Genomic DNA, 26467 nt, shown 5'->3' on the forward strand with positions numbered 1-26467 from the left:
CCATGTTTGCAAACCCTGGAGGCTGTGAGTGCTGAGTCTGTTTGAAAACTCGTGTCTTTACCTCCAAGGTAAAAAATTTACATTTATTTATTGTAATGTAAACAATTTGTTTACATTCTTAGATGGTAGGTGGTTGAAACAAGAACAAAGGTGGATGATTGTTGTCACCACTGGTTGAATGGCACAGTAGTTTAGTTTATATACTTTCTTATTAGAAACTTAAGAAAAACATTTATTCCTATAGATTGCAAATTAATTAGGATTTTTCATATTTATGCAGACATTTTGAATTTTATCATGGTGCATGGACCAATAAATCAGTACAATATTATTCAATTTTATATTTAACATTACTTACCTAAATTTGTCAGGAAAAGAGCAACCTTTTCATACAGCTGTAACAGAGAAGAAACAGCCTCTTAGTTACATGGCTGGTTCAAAAATATGGAACTGCTTTATAGGGAGAGAACATGTTAAATCTGACACACAGATGATATCTGTGATGTTCTGATAATGACAATAAAACTATATAATGATACAGTAATGATAAAATCAAACAAGAAAAGTAAAGTTTTCATATCTAATGCTCATCCAGAATATATGGAGAAGAAATGCTGTCACTGTCCCTATTCTATGCACAGAGTGAAAAAGGGTGAGAGAACTTTTCAAAAAGAAAAGCAGAAACAATAGCACAACTGAAATTTTTGTTTTAGTTACTTATGGAACAATCACCTCACAAGAAAAATAATCACCCTAGAAGAACTTGCTATAGTATGTTGGTTATTTGGGGCTTTTTGGTTTGGTTTGGCACTTTGGTGCTGAAATGAAAGACACAGGGGGGACAGGGTTACTTCAGAGAAAATCTTTAGTAATCCCCACCACCACACATATTTCTTACTCTGAGCCAGTGTCATTTTTCTAAATCCTAAGTGGTCCTTTCTGCACTTTCAGGTACCATGCTCTCAAACTCTCCAGGGGACTCCAAACTTCATAAAGATTACAAAACTAACTTGGAGGGTTTTCAAAATCAGTATTTGCAAGGGAGTTTTGAACCTATTACCTACATCACCAACACCATTGGTATTAGAGTAAATTAATGCTATGATTTTCATTTGCTTTAAATTAGTCTGGAGCCTGTTCCTACAAATTGCTAAATGTACTTAACTCTCACTGATGCCTACAGGAATACAAAGCTTCTCATATTTCAGACTCAAGAATTTACTTACTCCTACAGTGCATATCAGCAGTGTTTCTTTTTATTTGCAGTTATCCTTAGAATCTCTTGCTTAAATTGAGTTATGTACTGTTTACAGAACAAACTGCCTGCTTAAGAACTGAAGTCATCCTGAAAGCTCTCATCCACGTTAACAACCACTTCATGCTTAGAATAGCTTTCCACTGCCTTTGGAGTAAATGGTTTTGTTTCAAGTAATGAAAAAGGTAGTTTCTTATGGGTTTAAAAGCATCTCTTAAGGGCAACTGTAAATGTGCTAAATGTCTGGGTCATTTATATCTTGATCCCAGCAGGGAGTGTAGCTTTTTTACAAATATTCACTGCTCTACAGAAGGGTTTATCAAAACTTCAATTTGTTGCTATTCCATTTGGAACAGTAGAACTCTGCTAGAGATTCTGTTAACAATGTTTGGATCTAATTGTCTGCTACTGTAGTTTATCACTGCTACCCTCAAGGGACCCTGTTTGGGATCATATTCTGTTCTCTGTTTGCATTTTCCATGGGAAATATTACTGGAATTAACTGTTTTACACAGCCTAGGTAAAGCTGGCGATTGTTTTCAGGTCAGGCTGCAAGATTATCTGGGAGACATTATGCTTGAGGGTCATTTTGTTTTGCCATGACGGATGTGTCAGAATAGGTACCTAGTGACGTACCTCAGAATGTCTGGTCTGGAATTTACTTGTGGTCTAGACCTTTCCCCTGATGCTTGCAGAGGCTGTCAACTTGTATCAGAATCACTGCTGGCTTTCAAGGCTTCTAGCAGTGAATTCTCTACTGCTGTGCACATCTTGGTCCCTTCTGGTTTTATTACTGTATCTTTTCTTGCTCTTCTGACACTTTTTTTGAGTCACAGTTCATGCAGGATTCAACTACCCGAATTGCTTCTGGGGATTTTAATCCTCCCAAAAGAAATCCCACTATTGCCCTTCAGTAAACTCCATTAATCCATCATGGGAAGCAAGGGATTATGTTCCTAAAACCTTCCTTTGAAAAACTCCTGCAGTTTCATATTTTGTGGATCTTTTTCTTCCATGAGCTATATCCAGATCTAAGGTTGTGGTGTTTATTGAATGGTGATGAGTTTGAGGCTTAAGAAATCCATCTTTGCAGTCCTCCACTTATTTCATTATTTTAGGAAATAAAACAAAGTTTCTCAAAAGGCACCTTCAAGCAATCTTCAATTATTTAAAAGAAAAATCTCTGAGCTGTAAAACTCTTTGAGAATGAAAAAATTTAATTTGTGCAGCGTTTCTTTGTTGCTGCTTCACTGCATATACAATGACTTACACTGACAGCTTGAAAATGGATGTTGTACTGGCATAGATATATATAATTTTCTTTTTTTTTTATGCTTATTGCGTGTTCTAGGTGGACTAAAGAAAACGCCAAAAAACTGGAGAAAAAACCCAATAAAATAAAAATAACATAAAAGAGGAGAGCCCTCAGTAAAATCATAGACAGAAAACCAGCTTCTTCCTTTCTGCCTTTCTCAGCCTATAGTCCCACCTAAGGGAAAACATAGGAAAAACAACAGTTCTAGACAGACTGTCTTAGTCACTGATACAGTCTTGCCTATGCCAAAGGAAGAAGCAAAGTCCTGCAGCAAAGACTCTTGGAATTTCCTGCCATATAAAAAAGAAATTCAAAAAGAATTCAAAAAGAATTATTTATGCTTGGACATTGCATAGGAAAGAAAGAAGTCTCCAAGCCAGCCTTGGAAATGAGCAGACCTGAAATAATAGCTCATCTTTTCCCTCAGAAGTAAATCAGCATATCTCCTGCAGTGAAGCCTAAATAGCTGTTTGCAGAAGATGCTTGCCATTGAGTAGGTAGAGATACTCCACCCTGGCTCCCCTACCCAGCTGGTTTGTAGGCTGAGCCCTTCTTCTCCCTAAAAGGCATTCTTATAACGTCAGCTGACAAAAATCTGATAGTGAAAGGCCATGCACCTCTTGCCAAGAGCAATAAAGAGCAGACACATTGCTGTCAGAGCAATATACAGGAGTATCAGCATCTCAGTGGAAGGAGGAAACTCATTCGCCATCTAATCTATGCTACACTGTCTTACTGGGACTGTTGCCACACAGAAATTCCATTTTTGTCTTTGCCCCAAGTCTGGTTTCAAAGCAGCTCACAACGATAATCTGCCAGCAGCCAGCCCCACTGCAGTGCACCCAGACCATGTCTCTGGTGCATGCTGGCAAAGGCTAGGGGCAGCTCTAGAGCATATCCGTGTCTGCTCAAGCCTTGTGAAGCTTTCAGCTCAAGAGAGTCCTGCTTATGGACATTAAGCCTGTATATGCATATCCTCATTGGAAAACTACCATGAAAACTGAAATTGGAATTGCTGAAAATAGTGTAAATAAGAACTTAGCTTTGTCACTATATTAAAAAATAACATCAAAACACAATTAAAAAGAAGAATATTAATGAAGTGGACTGAAAACTGCAAACATATAAAAGGGAAAGTAGTGGCAGAGGATAAAGCAGGGGTATGATCATGTCTCCCTAAAATATTTTCAGAATATTCAAACATACTTTAAATAATATTTTGGATTTGGAATTGCACTTTATACAAGTACTGAATGATGTCCCTAACCAATAATTCCATGTCTGCCTTAGCAAGACCCTCCATTCCTGCTGAAAAAGAAGTGAAGGCATTTGGTTGTCTGCTGACTGAGATATCTACTGCTCCTGTGGCTTAGGTATAACTTTGGATATGTTAATTTTACTCACCACATTCAGTAGCATGATGATGCAAAAGTTGATGCACACTGCAGTCCCTGTAGTTGCAACCTGAGAGTTATTCCTGATTAAAGCCCACTTAAAGGCAGCAAAAGTGCTGACAGTCACAACACGGTAGATAACAATGCCAAAAACAGCAGCAATCACCACGCAGATCTAAAGGAAGAAAAAAATCAGTGAGAAGGACCTGAAAACTTCCAGTGGAACAGGAATTACCTTCTCCCTGAAACTCTGAAAATTTATGAAATGAAAGACTTCAAAAGAGAATTTCTTTGGATTGCAGAAAAAGGCTTCAACATCATGATTTTTCTTCTTATAAAGTTCTTTCTATTTCTTAGAACAAAAAATATCATTGAAATAATATTAAAATAATTTTTCATTTTAAACATTTTCTTGAAAATGGTCCGCTTCCTTAGCATTAATGTGGGAAACAGTATCACCAGTTCTGGGAATTAGAAATTTTCCTTGTCTGTACATGATGTGCAAAGGGTAGTCTCAAGCTGGTGTTGCAGCTTGATGGTATCATACTTGAGACGGATTTTGTGCTTTGATGGACTTCATGCTTCCCACAAATATCTCCATTTGTAAGCACTGCCTCAAAAACAGCCCTGCCAAGCTAGCCTAGCTAGCTGTTTCTTTCTAGAGCTCTGGAAAGTTTCTGTCTGGAGAAGGTAACCAGTTCAATTGCCCTTGTGATTTCTTCTGTGATGAAACTTTCAGCAAATGTGACAGAATGAGAAAGCTGCAGCTGAACCAGGTTGCTTAGTCACTTAATGTTCCTTAAGCAATAGTTGAGCTGTATTATTTAGTACACTGGGAGAGTCTATGCTGAAAAATTTTGAGAACTGCTCTGACTTAAAGTTGGGTAGGTGTATATATCTCCTGTTATAGGTGTAATTAAAAAAAGATTCTTATCTAAACAGTCAAAAAAGGTGGAGTTTTTCTGACTTGCTGGAAGCCCATGTTATGCTAACAATAAAACTAATTTCAGTGAAAATAATTTTTGTCCTATTTCAAGGGCTGTTATGGGAACAGTAATTTGTGGTGCATGCAATTTAGAGCAAGGCTACTCTCTCTGGCACTTTGAGTAAGATGTGTCACTAGTCTAAGAAGATTAATGAATGAGTTTGCATAGGGTAAAATACTGCCACCCTTCAAGAAAAAAAAAAAGGAAAATATACAAAATATGAGAGCTGTAGTATCAATTCTGAGCAGAGACTGCAGTCCAGAGTATGTGTACTCAAGGGTTGAGTCACGGTGTCCATCCACCTGATGTACCAGAGCACAGTTCATCTCAATAATGCTCTTGCCTTTCTTGACCTAGATGTTTTGGACAATTTTGAAGCCATCAGTTTCTTACTGTCCTCTGCCCTATTGCTGGGTTACTCACCTACCTGACTCTCCACAACTCTTGAGCTGTACTCATCTATCATTTTCTTGTCTCCTGGAAAAGCCCTGGTAAATTCTGTGGCAGTCCGTTGATTCCAGACCAGCACTGTGTTTTCAAGACCAGCACTACCACGCCTGTTGTCATGTGAATGACAGCCCACTACTGCTCCACTGAAATTAAGAGGATGGGGGTGTTTCTGCAGAAGCTCTCTGTTAGGAAAGATTTTGCTACTCCTTTTAGTTTTGCACTTTGTAAAGGGGATAAATGCATCATTTTAGTCAAGGAACATTGGTTTCTCCATTTCAACTGCACTAGGAATATGAACTCTCCTCATCTCTTCAGTACACTGTGAAACTAGGTTGTATTAACATCATTAAACACCCTAGGCATCTTATTTAGGTTCTCTATGAAGCTTACAAAGAACAACTGCTTCTCCAATGGCAACTTTCCCCATCGCTCTGCACTGCCTACACAGGGAGAGCTACCAGTGAGCTAATTCAGTCAACTGAAGTTGGTGCCTGGATGTGATAGTGTCACTCTTCTGGCATGTGTCACTACATACAGTGCCACAGGTGTAGCCTTGAAGGAAGGGATTAGCTATCTGTGAGACTCAGTGAAGAGTGAACCACTGTAGCACTTGACAGAAACTCAGGTGATTTGCTATATAGATTTTCAACATGCATAGAGTTTATTTCACTTTCAAGCAATCATACCCAATATTTACCTACTCTACTAGCAGAGATAATGATATTTTGTTCTTTTTCAACTAGTTAATAAGTAAAAATGCTCAAACCATAAAAAATATTCCAGATGCAGAAACGATGAGTCTGCTGCATTTATCTGCAAATGCTTGATAAGGCTCTGGCTTCCCAGATATGGGGTTCATTCGTTCTTTCTTGGAGTATTTGGCTTCGAACTGTGGACGTATTTCCTCCTAAAGAGCAGACAGATAAAGTTCACATACAGCACAGCTAGGAAAAACTCTGTAGGAAACTTCAGATCTTTTATCAGATCACTGTTTTGGGGAATTACATCTTTGAATTCAGCAGCTGGCACAGCTACTATAAAAGCTGAGCTGGGAAATCAGGTCTCCTTCACGAGAACTAGAATAAATCACTGTACCCATAAAAGTAAGTACTGGAAGTATTTAGTAAAATCCCCAATTAGCTATTCCTCTAAATAATGCTCTTTCAAAACTATGTGGCTGCAAGACAAATCGTTTTAAGGTTGATACCAAAGAATTTTTCAGTCTGTAATTATCCTATTGATACTGGAAATTTACAACTAAGCAAAAAAAAACCACCCTAACAACCAAACCTCCTTTTTCCAAACCTAATTGCTGTTAGGCATTTGGTTACATTTCCATTACCAGAAAAGGCTTGTCAGCATTTGAAGAACAACCCATGCCATCTAACATCTAACTGCTCAGTTACATCTTAACTAGGACAATATTACTAGCAGGAACAACTTTCAGCAGCAGAAATGTCAAAGGCTGCTTTGCCATTAAGAACCCTCTTGTGAAATGAAACCTGGGGATTACTTGGGAGAGATTTGGTTGCATCTGTTCACAGCATTGCCAGAAGACAGGGTTCACCCTTGGTGCAGGTGACACCTGCAGCAGCGCTACCCTGCCACCCTGCCACGCAGACGTTCACCAAGAGCCACGTGTCCTGTGCCACCTCCTTCCAGTCTGGCATCCAGGACACTGTCAGAGGCAAGATAAAGCACCAGGCTGGGAGGAAGGACTCTCACAAATGTTGGCAGATATTAGAGCACTGTTTGTAGTACTCTACTGTATTCTGGAGAGCTGGTCCATGGTACAACTGCCTACAAGGGAGCAGACAAGAACTAGCTTCCAGTCGCTTCCAGCCCTTCAGCTGCATGTGACTGAACTCTGACTAAACCTGGAAATGCCCAGACCTTAAATGACTATTGAAATAGGCGAATGTTAACTGCTCACACAAGTCTTCAGAATGTGACTAACGGTGAGATATCCTAAAAGCCTACATACTTTTTTCAGAATTCCCCTGAAGAGGGGGTTTGGGGCAGGGGTGGAAAGAAGTCATGTCTTATTCTCCTTCTTCCAAGTTTTGAAGATGCTTTCTCAACACAGTTAACTTCCAAATTCACGCAGCAACCTGGTAACAAGTTATAAAAACAAATGAAGTGGCAGGCTAGCTGCAATGCCTCTGTAACTAAGAATATGCTTGAGGGAACCAGCCCTACATCAAGTATACAAAAAGGTGAAATATGTTTCTGTAGAGGCAGGGTAATACCTTGCTCTTATTCTATTTCGCTCAGGCTGTTCCTGCTGTATCAGGGCCAAAAGAAGTTGAGCAGACCACAATCTGGCAAAAGGAACAATGTAAACAGTATTCCTGTGTGCCCAGGGGCATGAAAAAGTACAGAGTGTAATAGCAGTGAAGCAAGGTTCCTGAGAATTTCGCCCTGCAGATTGTTCCAGGACTCTGCCAGCTGGCTTGTCATGGACAAGAAACTTTTACTTCTCTGCATCCCTCTCTGAGCCAAGGTTTGATTAGCTTTTACAGTCTGTGGTGTAGGGAAGTTCTTATCATATCCACATGTCCTGTGATCTCCAGTTGATGCAAATAATGCAAATGCTATTTTTACAGATATTCTCAAAAAAAATTGGAAATCTAGCATGACACTTTGTCCCTGTTTAATGATACTCCACAATGCTTGGGCAACTAAACTGTATTGTGTCTGGCTGAGGTTAATGATAGAAAGAAGGTGATGCTGAAGAAAAATAAAAAATATGCTACAAATAGAAGCAGAAGGCAGGATTTCATCCGGGAGGAAGCCAGGAACTGCATGCAGTTGGTTTCTTGTGGCGTGCCCACCCAAGATGCAGTTGCTCTTCATGTCTCCCACCTTGCACCTGGTTTACATGAACAGGAAATCCAGATATGTAGGGTTGAAAGTGCCAAAACACACTCAGTTCATATCCCCAGGCTGAGAGGCCTGAACATTGCAGGAGTTGTTGTCTGCCTTTCTTGGATGAGAATCTAAAGTGCTGAGGAATTTACAAGGTTCTATATCTGAATAAGTGCAATTCTTCTTTCCATCGTCTTCATTGTTTCTTTTATTTGTCTCTTCATTTAGAACAGGAAGGTGATAACAAAGAGATAGGAAGCCTTATAAATGGTGTCTTTTCAGTGTATTGTTGCTAGGAATTAATAAATTTTACTCTGTAAAAAAACCTTATTTTTCAATTTGACAATGAAAATTAAAGCAAGCAAAGGCTGGACACTTATCTTCATTATCAAAAGCTTGAGATTCAAAATGGTAATTAGAACTGTTTAATCGATGTCTGAAATAACTAATACAAGCAATCAGCTGATTTTGACTAGTGATAACTGAATGGAAAGCAGAAAGGAAATTTAATTAGCAGTGATTCTATTAGAAAGTAGCACTTTTAGGGGAAAAATTCTCACGTTATGGAGTCAAAATTCTCATTGACTTCACACTGACACACAACTTCCCAATGAAACTCCACAGGATGAATCTTTTCCAATCTACATAAAACAGACTGTTTTCCTTCCTATTTCTCGCACATGGATAATTCCAACCTTTTCATAAGAGAAACCATATTGACTTCTGGAGTACGAAATATGGATTAATGTGAATTGTCTTAGACAAGGCATTTATGCTCTAGAAGAGGTACTCTAAATTTCTTTGCAAAATATCTCCTTTTTTTCCTCAAGATTTTTTTGATCCTTCAACAGGTAAGTTATTGAAATAGTCCCATCTTTCTGAGTCCAAGCATATTGTTCTCTATAGCCCTGATGTAGAAAAAAAATTTGTAGATTGAAAATTTGAATGACCAGTATAAGTATAATATTCCCAGAAGTAAGCCTCCAAGCAAAGCCTGTGGTTTGCAGGTGAAGATAATGGCAAAGTGAAGAGGTGGGCTTTGAACCAGAGCAGGGAAATGATCTCCACACTGCTTCATCTGGAGCACCTGCTTCCAAACTGTGTCTTTCTCAGGGGAAAGTGCAGTTCCAATGGAAAAGTGCAGCATTAGATACTCCAGCAGAGGTGGCAGTGGACCATTGGGCTGACCCTGAAGCAGAGACACGCTTGAGCTGTGCTGTAGGTATGGGCACTGGGGGCTGTAGATCTTCAGAGAAGATCCCTCTAGGAGGCAATCAGCTCCTACTCTTTGGATCCTACTGAATGCTGAATAAAGGAGGAAGTGATGCCTCAAATGCCAACAAGCCACTGATGTTCTAATTGGTAGACACACAAATCTTCGAGAAGTAGCCTGCTGAGTCCTCTAATTTGAGAAAGGTACAATTTGGCACACTGCTTCTGAAAAAACTTCTACCTCCTGCTGTAGAGACTTGTAAGATTCCCTCTAGAACTGTAAGAAGGTACACTGAATAGCTCTGGAGCAGGTACAATCCCCACTACTCCTGAGAGGTCTTGTTGATGCAGCTTACTGGAAAAACTCTGGTGTGAGAATAAAAGATCAGCTGACATCAACAGAAAGCATGTATCCTCTGAAAATTACCAACATGCAAATACCATCCTGCAGGCCAAACTGAAATAATCTGCCAGAAGAATAAAACTATATCTTATTTAAAAAAAAAAAAAAAAGCGAACTGTCGCTTAAGATCAACCTTACCAGGAAATTCAATATTTTTAAATGAACTGATCATAGAAGATTCAGGTGGATGGCTTTATAAATCAGCATAATCCCAAATCCAGGTAGGTTAGATGGTGAAAGATGAAGATATATAACATCCCAAACTATAAACATCTGCAAGACCAGGCTTCCTGGGGAAAACATAAAGAGGGTCCCATACTGTACTTACTTTTGTATTTTATTAGTTTTAAGGCTCCTTCTCATTCCAGAGACTCAGAGGAAGGCATAACTGTCACTTGGAAATTGCAATTTGGTAAAGCTTTTTCTTAGTTGTCAGCATGGACAGCATTTTTTGCAACTAGCCATGAGAAGACATGATCCCTGCAGGCCAATCCTGACCACTGTGTGAACCTCAGGCAGGACTATCTCAATCCCTTTGTGGCTTGCCAGCATTGGCAAGAGCAACTTGCTAATCTCAGAAGAGTTGAATCAGTATTAGAGTATTTCCTATATATATGAAGATAGGCCTGAGGTATCACCCAGAACTGACTGCATATGTGCACAGATAACTGTTATAAAGAGATTGATTTCCAGTTGCGCAAGTTATTTCATGCTACGTTCTTGGGTTATTTTCTTAGTAATTAAGCATTTAAAAAAAAAAAAAAAATCCTACCAGCAATTCCACCATTTCATGGCCTCATTGAACTACTTTGCCTCATACAGACAAAAATCCCATAACTCAGAAGTCTGTTTCTCTGCTGGCAAGATTGATAAAAAATAAAATCTTCCACCAAAACAGCAATGTAGAGGTTCAACTTCACTCAGACCACCACAGCAGCCTCTTACCATCACTCCCACAGCTTCTGTAGAGTAAGGAGAGCAGATTTGTAGACACCATATGTACAAATCCCACTTGAGGAACACTTTTTCTTCAACACACACTGAATCTTGCTTTTCTCCTGCATACTAAAACCTTCTAGTTCTATTTAGACCTGAGTTCTCAGTCCCAAGAGCATGTTGTTTCTTTCTGGTGACCACCAGAGGAAAAGATTAAAGATATTTTCTGCAGTTTACTTTCTTCCCTAAGGGGATTTCCTCTACCAACACAGAACAAATTAAGCTTTCTCTCTCTCAGATGACCAGTGTCTGAATGTTCAGAAGCTGGTACAAGCCTCACAAGACTTTCCTTTCATCAATACTCTCAGTGACGAACTAAAAGAACAGATAAAAGCTCATTTGCCAAATTCACAGTACCCTGGGTTGCCAAGAATTTCCAGCTTTCAAAATAAAATGCATTTCTCCCACAGTGCATTTCTCCCTGAAATCTCTCAAATTAATTTAGATTTGCAAAAGTGTGAAAAAAGACAACAAATTTGCCTGGAGAAAGTTTCTTTACATTCCAAAGGAAACATCTGAGGAGAAAAATGCTTATTTCATAGTTTATAAAGATTTAAAGAATGAACTGAAATAAATGCAAAATAAAACCTTACATTTTCAACCAAGTAAATTTGTATTAAAGATTAAGGAGTACATGTTTTTATACAAACCTCTTCTTCTTCCCAGTCTATCAAGTCCCAATCATAAGCAATTACTGCTCGCCTTCTTTTCCAAAATTCCAGAAAAACAGTGGCTAGAGCAAGTAGAAAAAGAGATGCAAAATTGTTTTTAAGTCAAGAAAATGTTAATGACTATCACAAACTGTTGAATGAAGCTGTTACATTATTTTAAGTTTTTGCATAAATGGGTTCCTTTGAACAGCAAATCATGCTGATGATCAAAGCTGCTTTCAAAAAGCGTTGCTTTCTAAGGATTAGCTTGCTTGCTTCAAGTATGATTGAGGCTTTAGAGATTTCATTTAGTGCTAAATGAGAATGTTTAATTTCTAACCAACCAAGGGAGGGCTCTCAAAGAATAAAATTGTTCCTGTGAGTCATCACTGCTCGATAAAGCAGATTTCTGATGAAGCTAAAGGTTTCTTGGGGCCATTGCACATAAAGGAGTAACTTTGCTTCTTTGAAGACCGTTTATGTTACACAGAAACCATCACCCAGAGGAAGCCCAGTCCAGTGCATTTGAAAATCTGTGGAGTACTACTGGGGAAAGGGGAACTTCCAGTTCACACCTTTTTAATCCAACCCTTTTTTTTTTTTACACTATGTGAGTTCGTAAAGGGTGTGTGGTATTAAAAAATTGTATAGTACAGCCCTTATTGATAGAGTTCAAGATGGAGTAACAGGCCTACTCATGACTGCTATGGGAAGATGACTGGGAGTAAAATTAGAGAAAGCAAGGAGGTTATGTTCATATTCTGAACAGAAGTTTGAACAGTATGGAAATTACAGGGTAAAATACAGTTGCTGCTCCCTGGATGGAATGCGGGTGGCATGCCTGAAACCTATTCCACCATGACTACCCATATACCCAATCTGCAAATTTAAGTATGTGCTAAGGGGAATGGAATGGAGGGTGGAGCAGAATGGAGACACAGAGATCAGGCTTTCACATAATCGTTGCAGGGAGGGGAACTTTGATGGCACTTCGCAGCTGATAAACACATAGCACCTGTCAACCAGGGGAGATAGGAGAAGGTGTCTTGTTGCTGAGCCAGCAACTGTGGTGAAATTGTTGTCCCTGGATGAACTGGGTTCATTAAAACCTAACTAATATTAACACACACCTCCATCCCAAAGTCACCCTCCCCCCCCTCACAGGCCTTCACTCCATATTTAATTTTTTTAAGAGAGAAGTGAGAGAATTTTTACACCTATCAATAACAAAGGTGTGTATCACTAGAGCCACTCAAGCTCCACCTAAATGTAAACAAAGAGTATAAAAGTAAGTTAATGGGGAAAAGTTAGAGAAGACTCCATCATAACTTGTGGGGTCAGGGGACGGGTTGAACTTGTCTCCTCTTCCCAAGGAGCTGGGTAATAACTGTACTCTGTTCTTGCTGAATGATCTTGAGCTAGGTTTGATTGATGATTAGACCTTGTCCGGACATTGCTTTGAATAAATTTTTTGATGTCAGCTACTGTCACTGTCAATCGTCGAACTTTCACCTGTCACAATTTCCACTCACAATGTGTATATTAATAAAGAGTGTTGTCCCCTAAACTGTTGGTGTGACTCCTTCAAGGGCACTGGCAGTTGCCAGCAGTGGGAAACACACTTGAATAAAAGTGTGAAGACCTGAGAAGAGTCTTTCTTCTGCTGTTGGTGTGTGTCCCTGAACAAGTCAGTCAAACCATCCTCTGACCCAGAGGGCAGCTCAGTGGAGAGTCACCAGGACAGTGGTAACAGAGTGTTACCTGATAACAGGACAGTGCTCAGACACAGAGGTATTGGCTTTCCTGGAGCACTGACAGACCAATCAAATAAAAAGGATTTGAGGAAATCCCCCCTTTAATGTGACAACTGTGCTTCCATTTTTTGATGGAAAGAACAATCAGGAAAACAGTAAAAACATAATATGCTCATAATCCAAAGATTAATACTTAGCCTGGTTAAAGTTACAGGGGTTTTAAACATTTATTTTGTGTAAACAATGTAGAAACTACCTAAAGCTAACACAAATCAATGGGCAGGCTTCCACTCCCCACTGTGAAGTTTATCTCTTTCCTTTATTGCTCACTGAGAAGAAGCAGATTGATAAACAGAGAACATAAATCTCTTTGTTCATGAGCTAGCACAGTATCAGCTGTAACAGTGTCACAATAGTCTGGCAGTATATTTCAGTCATAAAAGCATCTCCTTAAAGGTCTGTTTGCCCTACTGCAGCATACTGATAAAAATGGGACCTGATATTAAGTACTGGTATCAGTTTGGCAAAAGTTAATTTTTAGACAGTAAGAATTATGTTTTATTGTACTAGCCAGTGCAGTGAAAGTATGCTGAGGAAATGAACACTACAAGCAGACAAGGTAAGGTATCAAAATCACATGTAAGGAAGCAGATATTTTGTTTGAAGACATTTTCATATATCATGTAATTATTTTTCTGGAAGCTGGAATTATGTTACACCAAGAAACAATCACTTTGATTTTAGTCTAATAGAGAGTCATGAGCCCAATGTTTCTATAAATGTTTGTAATAATTGCAGTATGATTGGTTGTGATCAGCAAAACTAGTAAGTGCTAATGAGGCTCCACTGCTGCTGAACCACACCATGGTTCATTCCTTGTTTTTTTTCCTAGTAGAACTGCTTCTCTCCTATCAGCTCATATTGAATTATTTTGTTCAAGCTAAACAAGTAGTCCTGCACTGTTTGGAAACCTAGGAGAAAGAAGCCTGATTGATTTCCACCACTTTGTTCCCATTCAAAAAGCTGCTGGTAGCAGAACTCCAGTAGATGTTTGAGTCCCAGCCCTGAACCTCTCAGATATGTCTTTGTTGAACAATGCTTCTTTTCTTTCTTGTTTTTCCCACACCTGGAGTGAGGAATTTATACATACTATGTTTAGCACATTTAGCACCTGTCAGAGTAAGTATGTGAAGTTCCCGAAGCTTCTTTAGAAAGTTATTTTCTAATAGTTAAGTAGAAAATATGATGTTCTGTACAGTGCTGTTTAAGCTTTCACTGTGTTACACTTTTCTGCCTCTATTCAGGTCAGTATACAGTTTTCCCTTGCTAGATATTTTAAAATGTGCTATAAATAACCATCTTTGATTGATTCACTGTGCTGCTGAGGTCTTCTAAAAGTACTGCCCTTTCAAATTTCTCTGCTTATTTTCTAATTTTAATTTCAACTACAAATACCCCATACAAACTTCAGCATTCTTTTCTGACTTTGACATTCAATAGAACAGAGTTGTATTTTCCCACTTGTGTGTTTTCCCATTTGTATAAACCAGATGTTGAGTTTTCTCAAAAATTCCTGCTTGGAATTTTGCATTTCTCATTTGTCTTAGCTCCCAGATCTTTTCCTATATTATGTTTGTCCTGCTTCAGAACTCAACCTTGCAGCTGGGTCCTCAATATCCACTTGTACAAAAAGCTGTCAACATCATTTCCTCAGATGCTTTTGTAGCAAGTTGTGATCTTATCTCGTAATGCAAATGGCCTCTTGTTGGAAATAGCTTCACCCTGACCTTCTCTCAGAAATCCTTTCTCTATTGTATTTCAGAGCACCATTTAATATATCCATCCTGACTCCTAGAATATATTCTATATACCAGCAGTATTGCTGAAGAACATCCTTAAATTCTATCTCCTCGGAGAGCAGATCAGTGTCAATGTTTTATGCTAGAGGCAAGCATTGTAGGAAAGTAATTTTTTTTTATTAGACTAACAGATACATACAGAAAAATTGTTTTATGTTGGCATTCCTTATTGCTTGAAAAAAGTGTTAAGTTCTTCATGCCAGTCCTTTCTTTCTCCTCTCAATTTTGCCTTTCAGTGAGTGTTCTGAAGCTACTTCCTTTATCAAAGGAAACATGCTACACAGGAAGAAATTTCAAAAAGGATTTTTCTTGCATCCCTTGGTCCCCCAAAGATGTGCACAGAGAGAGAAACTACTGTCAGCCTATCCTGTCTTCAGCACAGTTTTAGAAATGATAAATTGCTGGACTTCCCTATTGAACAGTTACAGAATTTTGCTATAGAGCTTCAGGAAACACCTTGGCAGTAATAGCTTTGCAATAGGTTTCCCCAGTTCCTCAACTGGAAAAGCAAAATCTACAATTCCATCTGGCTTTACTGAACATACTGAAGTCAACTGAGTGCCAAATTTACCTAGATTTCTTTAATGAGAATTACTTTTCCCTTCACTTTAAATGTCAACATTTTTTTGAATTAACATCTTTCTCTCACTTTCTGTCTTTGTCTAGTGGTTTAGATTTGTTAATTTTTTTTCTGGCAAAAGTGGTAACACAGTTCTAGCTGCCTTTTCTTGTTTTTGCTTTTGTTCTCTTCTTATGAAAGAACTGCCATAATTATTTAATATATCAGTGTCTGTCAAACTGGATCATCTGGAAGGCTGAACTTTTCACAGCCAATATTTTATGTGTTTGCCAGTTGTTTCATGCTGACAGAAGAAACATTTCCACAATCAAACTGCTGCCATTGATTCTTCTCTTCCTCTATGATTTACTGTGATGATGGCAATGCCTGCAGCTGCCAATAGGCCTACTGCAGACTGAAAACCCATTTAACACAGGCAGTAAGCCAACTCCTAAATACAGTACCAGAAAATCCCTGGAAAGCGTGACTTCCCCTATTAGACGTTGCTTTAGCCCTATCTGCATGGAAAATACCTCCACAATATCACTGTTTCTCTGCAAAGCCTTCTTTAAGGAAGTATGGTTTGTGTAGAGTCGGAGGATTGCTCCATTCCCCAAACCAAACCCTACACTCAGAGCTCTTGCTGGGGCTGCCCCTCTGTCCCTCTTGGCAGTCAGCTCACAATCACAGTAAGCCAAAAAAAGTGATGAGGAGAGCTCTCTCCCCAGCTGCTGTCCTATAGTCTCTTCTCCAGTAGCCAAATCATCCAGGGGGCAGCTTCTATTTGTATTTTTTTCTTATCTCACTGTGGACTTAGGTGCTGCATGGGTGGGCAGTGCACTGCTCAGTCCTGGCAGGCTGGTGTGGAGATTCCCAGAGGGAACTGGGTCTGGGAGTCTGACAGTGATGCTGAAGGAAGGGGAGGAAGGAGAGGCTAACCAGAGTGAGATGTGGCTCCTGCCAGCTAAAGAGAGGGAAGAGGGAGGGTGTACAACATGGTGTAGGCAGCCGTGTTCAGCCTCCTCAGCCTTCTCAAAGGCAGCAACCACAAGGCAGGACTGGGCACGGTCACCTCTGTGAGGGACTCCCCTTATCTAGAGCTGCTTTTCCTACAGCCCTGGATCTAAAGTAAGACACAGAAGCGTGCTGTGAGCACAGCTGTTTTCTGAAAGCACTGTTATTGTTAAGGAGGAACAAAAGCACTAGTGGAAAACTCTGCACTCCAAAGACGTGCTCACCAGCAGTTAGGAACGCTGCCATAAATGTTCAGCAATGTTAACCCATCAGTTTTCCTAGCTAGAGAGGTCTCTGCCTTGGAAATAGAGATGTCCTTGTCTTGGAAATTATCAACTTCAGTGAATACATGGAGAAAGAGTCTGGAAAAACTGAGTAAGCATCTAAAAGTAATCTTTAAGGCATAGAAATTTTTGTTGATTCTTAGCTCTCTGTAGCTCTAAAACAAAGATGAGGTATGAAAGAGAAGCATAAAATTTGTATGATTTGTGGACTTTTCTTAAATGGGATTTGTAATATTTTAATATTGTCAGTATTACATGAAATGGAATAAATAGGTTTGATTGGTATATCACCTAATTTAATTGGTTAACTAAGACAAAACTGGAGTTTTGGAGGTAGGAATTGAGGTAGACAGGCTAATCTCTGTTGTCCTGCTGTCTCTCATGTCACTTCCTGGATATTTCTGTGGTTCAGTAAAGAGATTTGCAGTTTAAAATTAAGAATATAAGAATTACTTGGACACCACAGCTGGAGATGTGTGAGTAAGAGCAGGAGAACAATGACTAAATCCGGATAGCTCAAGGACTTGGATGCTGTTTTTGAGTCACCTTGTTGAGCCATTTTCTATGTTAACCTTCTCTCAGAATGGCTTGGTAGCAGCTAAGAGCCTGGGCGTGTTTAGGGTTGTTTGAAACAATCTCTGTGTTGTCAGAAATTACTGATTCCTCTTGCCTTGAATTCTGCCTACATGACATAGTAGGAAAAAGAGTTGACCCAAAAATAGAACATTTCTATGGGCAAAATTCAGCCTCCATGGCAACAGTTAGACCACACTCAGATCAATTTGACATTCAGTGAAATATTTTATTTATTTTATTGGTGTTTGGCTTTAACTGCAACCAGCTTACATAGATTTAAGTTTTACTGCCTTTCTGCAAGGTGGGGAAAAACTACATTACCTCATTTTAATACTGACACTAAACTGAGCTGCCCTAAGCTAGGAGAAGCCCTGAGCAGTAATAGAGAGAAGGCCTTAGTACCAATGGATTTAAAATGGTTAGAAATCCCACAGAATTACATATATCTATAAACTACATAACTGCATTCACAGTTTTGTTTTAATTAAAATTATTATCAAATATTTATATATATATAAATATATATATATAATATATAAAAAATTATTATAAAATAAAAACTAATTAAACTAATTCCATTTTCCTTCTTCAGAAACAGAAATGTCTCAAGCCTATAGTCTTTTTCTTAGTATCAGAAAAAGAGTGTGTTGGAAAACAAAAAGGCCTATGTTGCATCACATTCTCAAAGAAAAAGATGGTGCAATTAAAATATCAAAATGAAAACTTACCCCACACTGCCATGAAAACAGCAAAAAAGACAGTAGCTCCATTGTCAAAAAGGTGGGTTACCTGAGAGAGATATTAAAATTATCAATTTGTGAAAATAAGCCTTTATTTTCTATTTCCACTTATGAAAATTAATGTGATCATGAGTTTAGCTGGTCTGACAATCCTGAATAACCTTCCCTTGACACATGAAATCCACCTGTGAATTTGCAGGACTGTTTGACAGCCTGGCCTGGGACTGGCCCCTGCCAACACCAGATGTGAGCAACATTTCAGACCCAAAGCATTAATATTTTGGAGCCATGTAGAGAGGATGGATGAGGAGATAAAGGCTGATGTCAAGGACACCACAACACACAGCTTGAGGGCAAGACCTCTGAGACTCCTGAATCTCCAAGTGCAGATTGCATTCAAATGTTTTACAACTCAAACTAAGTATTGGTGAAAAACCAATGTTAATGTTGGCTGAACTTGATCTGTCCCTTCAAGATTTTATCTACCCAAGCTCACTAAGGACAAATTCAAAAGGCAGAATTCATGCTTTTACCAGGAAACATCTATTTGCATAGCCTGAAACATACCTTGGCATAAATGCAGCTGTCTGACAACCTCATGAAGGGGCAGTATTTATCACATATAGGACACATAATGATATCTGTAGCTTGGCAGACTTCTTTACTGGAAAAATAGAGGAGATGAAAATTAATAGCTTCTTAACTACAACAATCTGCACGACAATCTGTCTGGATTGATAGGCTTTGCTAATACAATTTACATATTGAACAAAATTGGTCTGTAACCGAAGCCAAGATGTTCATAACTGCATGTGCATAATTAATATTTGTTGACTATCTAAGACTACAGAGTTTACAGTCATAACTGCAGAGTGCAGTTCTCCAGGGACAACCTAGCAGTATCTCTTCACCATTTCCAGCTTCTCCTTGAGTCAGAGTGACCTTTTCTAGGAGGAGGGTGAGGGTAACTTCAGACAAAGTTATTCTTGTGACTTAAGTGCCCAAAAACTTAGAGATGCATCACTCAGGAGAAGGTCCAGTATTCTCTTCACCTGAGGAATGTCTCTCTGTGGTGGATCTTTGGGAAAGGCCTTACAGAGAGTGAAAATTCCCCATTCTTGTGCTGGCCTCTTAAAGAGTAATGAAGGAGTCTACTTTTTCCCTACTTCATTCTGACTTGCCAGCACCATTACCAACTGGAACTGGGCAGAAGCATTTCCTTTCATCCCAATTCAGGAGCATAAAACATGGGAAGTTTGGTATCATACCATATCTTATGACAACTAAGCAATCTTTTCTTGGCTGTTCATTCAACAGTTCAAAATAAAATAATTAACAGCTTGTGGGAAGATCTCTTAAATTATTCATAATAACCCACAGCTGCAACTTCTTTATAAAAGTTCCCACATTACCTGACTTGGCAGTGGTTCAAAGTGGTGACTCCATACAAAAAGACAAACAATCCAATGAAGGCAGCTGGGAAGAGCATCCCTGTGTACCAGCCTAACCAGGCAAAGTACAGCCCAATTTTCTCACCAAAGTACCGTCTGTTTTAAAACAAAACACAGCAGTTACCTGCTAATTAGAATAATCTACTTAATCTTGCTCATTAGTAGAAAAAATAAAATTCTATCATATCTAAAAAGTGGATTAAAGAGGAGAAAAAGCCTTCAGCTAAGCTTCTAAATACACACTGAGGGACCTGCTTCAGGAATGAACTTAAAACATTAATTAAAAATTTCAAGAACTCCAGTCTACAGTTAGATAAGTGGAGACCTCATGAAGGAAACACTGGGAGGAAACTTTACTTTTAGAAAGCTAGTTCTTTGTATTTGGGAAATTGATGGTGTGCTTTGATTTTTGCTGTTGGACTTTACTGCCCAAATAATTGCATTGAAATAAATTTTATCCCTAAAGCTTGTTTAACAGCAAAAATTATTTGAGCTCAAATTAGTTCTAAGAATTCAATTAACAAGAGCCCATTCTCCAATACAGTTTATTTCCATTTGATTATTCATTTTCTTAGCTCAGTTCCTGGAAAACTAATTTCATTATTCTACTGCAGTGGAAAGTGAGGTGCAAGTGGGGTCCATCATCTTGCAATGGATTGAGGAAAGAAGCCTGAATTGATCCTAATTTATTAGATATATTGCTCAAAAACATGCAGCAAAGTAGCCACAAAGAAATGTGTTGCTACATATTCATTAGCAAATTTCTTCCTCCCAAACACAGCCAAGCCTTTATTTTTGTGTTAGGGAACACATCAGGCACACAAAAACCTGCTGAGCTCATCAGCAAAGGAGCAGGCTCATGTATTGTCCTGTGTCTGACTTGTGCACAGGAGGCTGAGATTTTAGGGGATTATTTACAAGACTGGTTTTAAAGAATGAGGCAAGATGATATATTTGTGTTTCAGAGACTTTGCAGGAAACTTTAACTTGCATGTCCACTCAGTTTGAAAACAGCTGCTGCTGGAAACTGGCTTTCACCTTAATGATGCAACTTCTGATCTATCCAGAGAGTAAGTGCAGTGACCCAGCACTACTGTCTCTTCTGTGCTACCAGAAAACATCATGGGCCAAATCTTCTCAGTGAGAATGGAAAGGCCTAGGACTGTCTCTAGTGCTGTGTGCCCTGGAGGACACTTGATCTGGACTGCTCAAAATTAGCAGTTTTTAAGTTGTTATTAAAAATTCACAGTGTGAGAAATATCTCTCTGGCCTGAGCTCATGCTCAGCTGAAAGATACTGACCTGCAGTGACTATTTTCATTTGAGTTTGCCAGCTCTGTATAAGAACACAAACATTGCCATTTTGTTTTCATTCTTTTGTCATTCAACAGAGACTCAAATTCACAGGCTAAAGAGAAGGGAAGCTAATGCTAACATGCTCAGTTCTGACAAGGGTCAGGGTCTGACTGTAAAAAAACACACTGCAAACTGCTTTTTAAGACCTGACTTAAGAGTGTAAATGAAACCTTTGGCCTAATTGCTTTCCTTACCTAGGATGTCAGTCTGTGCCTGCACCTCCAGAAATACAAACTCACATCTGAGCTTACTTCTACTAAAGATGGATAACCTATTTTTTTCCACATATACAGTTTGAAGTAGTGAAGCCCACCTAATCCTCATCAAGCTTTATTTTTCACTTCATACTTCCTTGTTCCAATCCTCTAGCTGACAAGCATGAATGGCAAAAATAGTCTCCTATCCTGTTGGGCCCTTCAATCTAACAGTGCAAATCATAGTATTCTTTTTGATCTAGAAGTCAAACATCTTCATCCTAGATGAAGACACAAGCAAAGTTTGGTGTGTGCATAAAGAAGACTGTCCATGATGGGAATCAACCCTTCCCTGAAAAGTAAGGAAAAGGCACCTGAGCCAGGTTTTAAAAATAAATGAAGGATGTTGACATTACTGTGGTACGTATCGGTTTAAATATGGAGAAACAGCCTTGGGGTTCCATTATTGCCCTTTGCAGCACAGCTGATACTCCACAGGCACAGGCTGTACTACTGTAAACTGCATCAGGATCAATTTGACATAACATGTCTTCTGGCCCCATAGTTTGCATATTTCTCCTTTCAGTCCCTGCTCAGATACCACTCAGTCAAATGCTATGGAAACTAACTATGCCAGTAAGAAGGTCTTTGGAGGCCTTCCTAGGTGTCATATTCAGAGCAGTTCCACATTTATTCCAGTATGTAATTCAGCTAGTCTGGACCATCGTGACCCTCAGGAGGTGAAAAATGTGTAGAGATACCTTTGTCATTCCCTTTAATTTTCCCCAAATATCTGTTTGAAGAACACATTTGTTTCTTCTCTTCTTCTGTCACTATGTAAAGAGCAGAAATTTCATATAGCTAGCCTCAGTGCGGGCAGTTCTCTCTGAGCCAGTGCTCAGCAATGTACACAAAGAATTCTAGAGGATTTTTTCCAGAATGCATCACTGCACCTTTCTTATACCTAAATTTCACCTGTTATCATTCTGCTCATTTCAAGGCCACTTTGAAATTTTCTGGTGTTGACAACATCTTTGTGTTCTTGCAAACTTCGCTAATTTATTACAATCCAATTTTTCAGATTATTAATATGGACAGAAAAAAAAATGTTTGAGTCTTTAATGGTTCTCCCACAGAAAATTTTTCTCCACAAAAAGCAGAGACATAAAAGACCCCCAAGCACCTAATAGAATAATCCATCTGTCCCATCCTTATATGTGCTGTACCATCAAAATAATAATAAAAATGTAATTTCAGCTTCTCAGTTGTAAGCTAGCCTGTATACTATCCCTTCAACATCAGTTACCTTAATGGTGAGTTTTGTACCCCCTCAACCCATTTCCAGTAGTAGAGCTATGACTTAATTGGGTCAAGATTTCAATATCAATATTTATCAATAAGGCACATTTTTAAAAAGTATTAAGCTACAAAGTCTAATTTTAGACCTATGAAATATGATATTGGGATATCCTATGTTTAATGACCTTCATTATAGAATATTTTGCTTTCAGCATGCCTAGAAGGAAGTTGTGGGTCTAGAATATAGACAGATCAGGGCTCAAGCCAAGAACCTATCTATTTTCATTTATTGTTTTGCAGGTAAGAATGAAATTTTATACAGAACTTTCTACATCACAGAAACTAGAGCTTTCCAGCAGGTGTTTTGGGCATATGAAGTTCTCATGACAGAAGCGATGGGGTGGGTAGGAAGGCTTAACAGAAGACTGAAAGGGAGTAGTCAGCAGTCAAGACATTTAATGGAAACCTGGAGTAAAATGCAGGTTACTCAAGCATCAGTTTTTGCTTCCAGGTTCATTTAGATAGCTTCACAATGGCTTAAAAAACCATTGTTTTCTCCCTGTGTTTTTGTCCTGTGAGTTATATGCACAAGCAGCAGCAGGAGCAATTTGTGCACAATTAAGAGGGAAGCTGCTATGCACAGAAGTGTGAAGGAGGTGATCCAAAGTCCACAGGAATCACTGAAGCTGCTTCTGTTGATTTACATGGTCCCAGAGCATATAAATATAACGAGTCCTGTTTCTTTCCAATTATAATCAATTCTAAGGATCATAAATTGTTCTTGTAAAGTATCTGTGAACACTAAATTCCAAGAGATGTGTAATTAAAGTCATGGTGCCACATCTGTTGACTAACAGGAGTAGATTTGTAAGCTACACCAAGTCTGGGCCACCACACTGCCACATGTTTCAAAGCAGGGTGGAAGCAGAGTCACACAATTTCCCTCAAATTACTTTTTCCTCATTTATTTTTAGTGACTAGTATCTCCATAACAGCCAGCTGATGAGATTAAATGATATTTGGGAGTTGCCAAATTGGCAGCACAGGAGATGGAAACCTCCTTTTAACATCTAAGGAAAAAATAAAACAGCACAGAAGTATGAACATTTTCACTTATCATTGTGGTAACTTGACTTTAAGGTAGAAATAGCACTTCTAGTAATGACATAATTGTACTATCTGCATCTAATTTACTTAGCCTTTCTAAAGCATAATATCAACTAGCAGCATAAGTTCTGGTCAGATGTCTGTGGAAGAATCAAGGTCCAGCCACTCCTTTTGTACAGATGACAACACTACACCCTTCAAGCATGATCCCACATAATGCCTTTTATGGGAGGAAAAAAAATAAAATCCTGCTGTAGAACTGGTGCTGAAAAAAGCTTCTTTTTAAAGTGTGCCTGCTGAGACACTTCCAAGTGAAATGAACAGCAGGTCTTGCTGGTGTCATCAGCTCTTCAAGGAAAAGTCTCCTGTTCAATAGACATGTGAACTGCTAAGAGTGGCAGGAGACATGGCAGATTGATTCACGGCTGCTGGATTACTCACATTTGCTTAGCTCCTCCCAAATCTTCAAATCCTCTGAAAACTCAGCAGGAGCTGAGGAAATGTGAATAATCCAGCATCTGTGAAGTGAGAAGAAAAAGGCATCCCCTTCTCTTTTTTGCCACCCTCCTTCAGTGAATTCATTACAGCTGTGGATGTGTTGCAGGTGGCAAATGGCAGGCTGGGCTGGGGCTGCAGCTTTGGAGCTGCTGAGTTTGGTGGCTTGTGACTCAGTCTGCTGCCAGTGCTCAGGGAATCTCACAGCTCCCCCTGCCCCTCTCCTCTCTGGGTAAACACCTACTCTCAACAACAGCAGGACACTTCTGACCTCAGCTAGGGGGTCTATAGGCTTTTTTTCTTTTTTTTTTAATAGATTTTGGAAACTCTATTTGATGAAAAAGTTAAGCTTCTTAAAATATCATAAACTTTAAAACCAGGCTATGCAAGAAGGTTGCTACCAAGGTCTAGAATAATCATATCTCTAACATTGCTTATTCTGTAACCATTTATTCTCATATTTAAAAAATTCTTTCAGATGTCTGATCATCAAATTAAACCAAACACCAGATATTGCCTCAAGAGCACTTTCACGAACAAGAAGTGATGACGAACAGTAGCCTTGACCACTATGGACAAATGTTATAAAACTCTATAGAAATAAGTTGTTTGTAGTGTAATAATAATATCTTTTTTGTGTACTAGGATATTGAAAGCAAAAACCTCTTCAGTTTAACTGTTGGCTCCTCCATAAATCAACAATTTCTCTTGTGTAATTTGACAAAAATTTCATATTTCTATCCAGAGTATTAAAAAAGAAATAAAAACCTTTTTGGATTAAATGATGAGATTTAATAAATTATTTTGTAAAGCATTAAAAGGATTAAATGACTCAGTAAAATTTTTTATTGTATTTCTTGGTTAACTTTTTATTCATGGAAATGAAACTCTCTGTTTTACGAAATGGATAGGTTTTATATGGCCTTAATCAATAACACTGTTAGTCTCCAGGGCTACCCTCTACAAATCTTTCATCTGGAAACAATTTTGAGAATAAATAAGAGCAAAGTTTTCTATTAGTTACAGGACTTATGAAAGAGGAAATTAATAAGCTGGACCAATTGCATGTTGCGGATGACCCTTCCTGATGGCCAATGTATCTTCAGTGCTTGTGATACATCTGAAGACTTTATTAATAGGTTCTTGTAGTTCCATATTCCTCTCTTCAAGTAGAAAAAGCCCATTACTGTCCAATAATTGTTCTGCCAACATGATCAGTAAAGGCTCTGGTCTCTCTGTATGTAAGAGAGACCAGATGTATGCAAGAAATATGTAATCCTCTATTAGTGCATGCAAGGCTATTTGAAAACATTATTTAAATGGATTGTAAGAACTTGGAGTCACATCTCAGCTTTCTCAGTGTTTTTTTCTTTGCAGACTGCATTCCAAGATGAATAAAGATCCGGACAGTGGTGACAGGTCTGAGTTAAAGGGCAGTGGTACAGAGGAGACTTCCACCACTAGTGTTGCTGAGCACGGTAGCACACTCAGTAACTGCAAGCTCTGCTCTGTCCCAATTGTAAGCATCATGAAAATTCATCCAGAACTCATTCTGTGGCTGCTTTTTGGAAAAAGATCTAGCTGGTGAGAGCCTATCTTTTACCAAAGATGTGCTCCGAGGAGGAGGAACTCTTCCTGTGGTCAGACGTCTAATCAAGTCTATCCAGCCTTCACAGATTTCTCTCTTCCTTTCTTTTCTCTCTTAAATATCCTGTAAACACTTAATTACAAATTACTGTTTCAGGAAACTCTGGAAGGAAACGTCTTTCTCTTTCAATTCCTTCTACAAACTCCTCTATAAATATTTCTTTGGATGTAGTGTCACCATGAACTAAATGGTTTCCCATGACTTCAGGGTCAGTGTTTAAAAAACACATGAATTAACTGAGCTTTTCATGGTTTTTTCAGAAGTGAAACAACCTATGCTCAAAGTATCTATAATGTGACACAGCAAAATCAGGTAAGTCTTACCTTACGAGATCCAATGGCTGGTATTTATACCACACTCCCCAGGAAGCCCAGCACTCATAGAGCAGGTGTCTGTGGTTTTCTGCTCCATGGGTTTTTATTGAATTCTTACTTCTGTAACTTCCCTAAAATACAAATCTGGGCATTAATGAATAACAGCAACAAAAAAGAATATTTAAGAAATCTCTCTTACTAGCGGTATGGATAACACAATTTATGCAAATTCCATGCTTGTGCTCCAAAAGCTAAATATGGCATTAAAAAAAAAAATCAACAGATGTCA

General features: G+C 38.7%; 1 protein-coding gene across 1 annotated transcript in view; it reads right to left on the minus strand.

The window, feature by feature from the left end:
* The window catches only part of LOC131591914 (anoctamin-4), a 112327-nt gene that overhangs the window by 19832 nt on the left and 66028 nt on the right, over window positions 1–26467 (minus strand). The window contains exons 11-18 of the mRNA XM_058863032.1: window positions 26188–26309; window positions 19728–19862; window positions 18883–18979; window positions 18304–18364; window positions 11530–11612; window positions 6167–6307; window positions 3975–4139; window positions 359–395 (exon numbers count right to left, since the gene is read on the minus strand). Coding sequence (XP_058719015.1) covers window positions 359–395; window positions 3975–4139; window positions 6167–6307; window positions 11530–11612; window positions 18304–18364; window positions 18883–18979; window positions 19728–19862; window positions 26188–26309 — 841 coding nt within the window. The remainder of the gene's footprint in view (window positions 1–358; window positions 396–3974; window positions 4140–6166; window positions 6308–11529; window positions 11613–18303; window positions 18365–18882; window positions 18980–19727; window positions 19863–26187; window positions 26310–26467) is intronic.

The sequence above is a fragment of the Poecile atricapillus genome, chromosome W (genome assembly GCF_030490865.1).
Source record: "Poecile atricapillus isolate bPoeAtr1 chromosome W, bPoeAtr1.hap1, whole genome shotgun sequence".
Classification (NCBI taxonomy): domain Eukaryota; kingdom Metazoa; phylum Chordata; class Aves; order Passeriformes; family Paridae; genus Poecile; species Poecile atricapillus.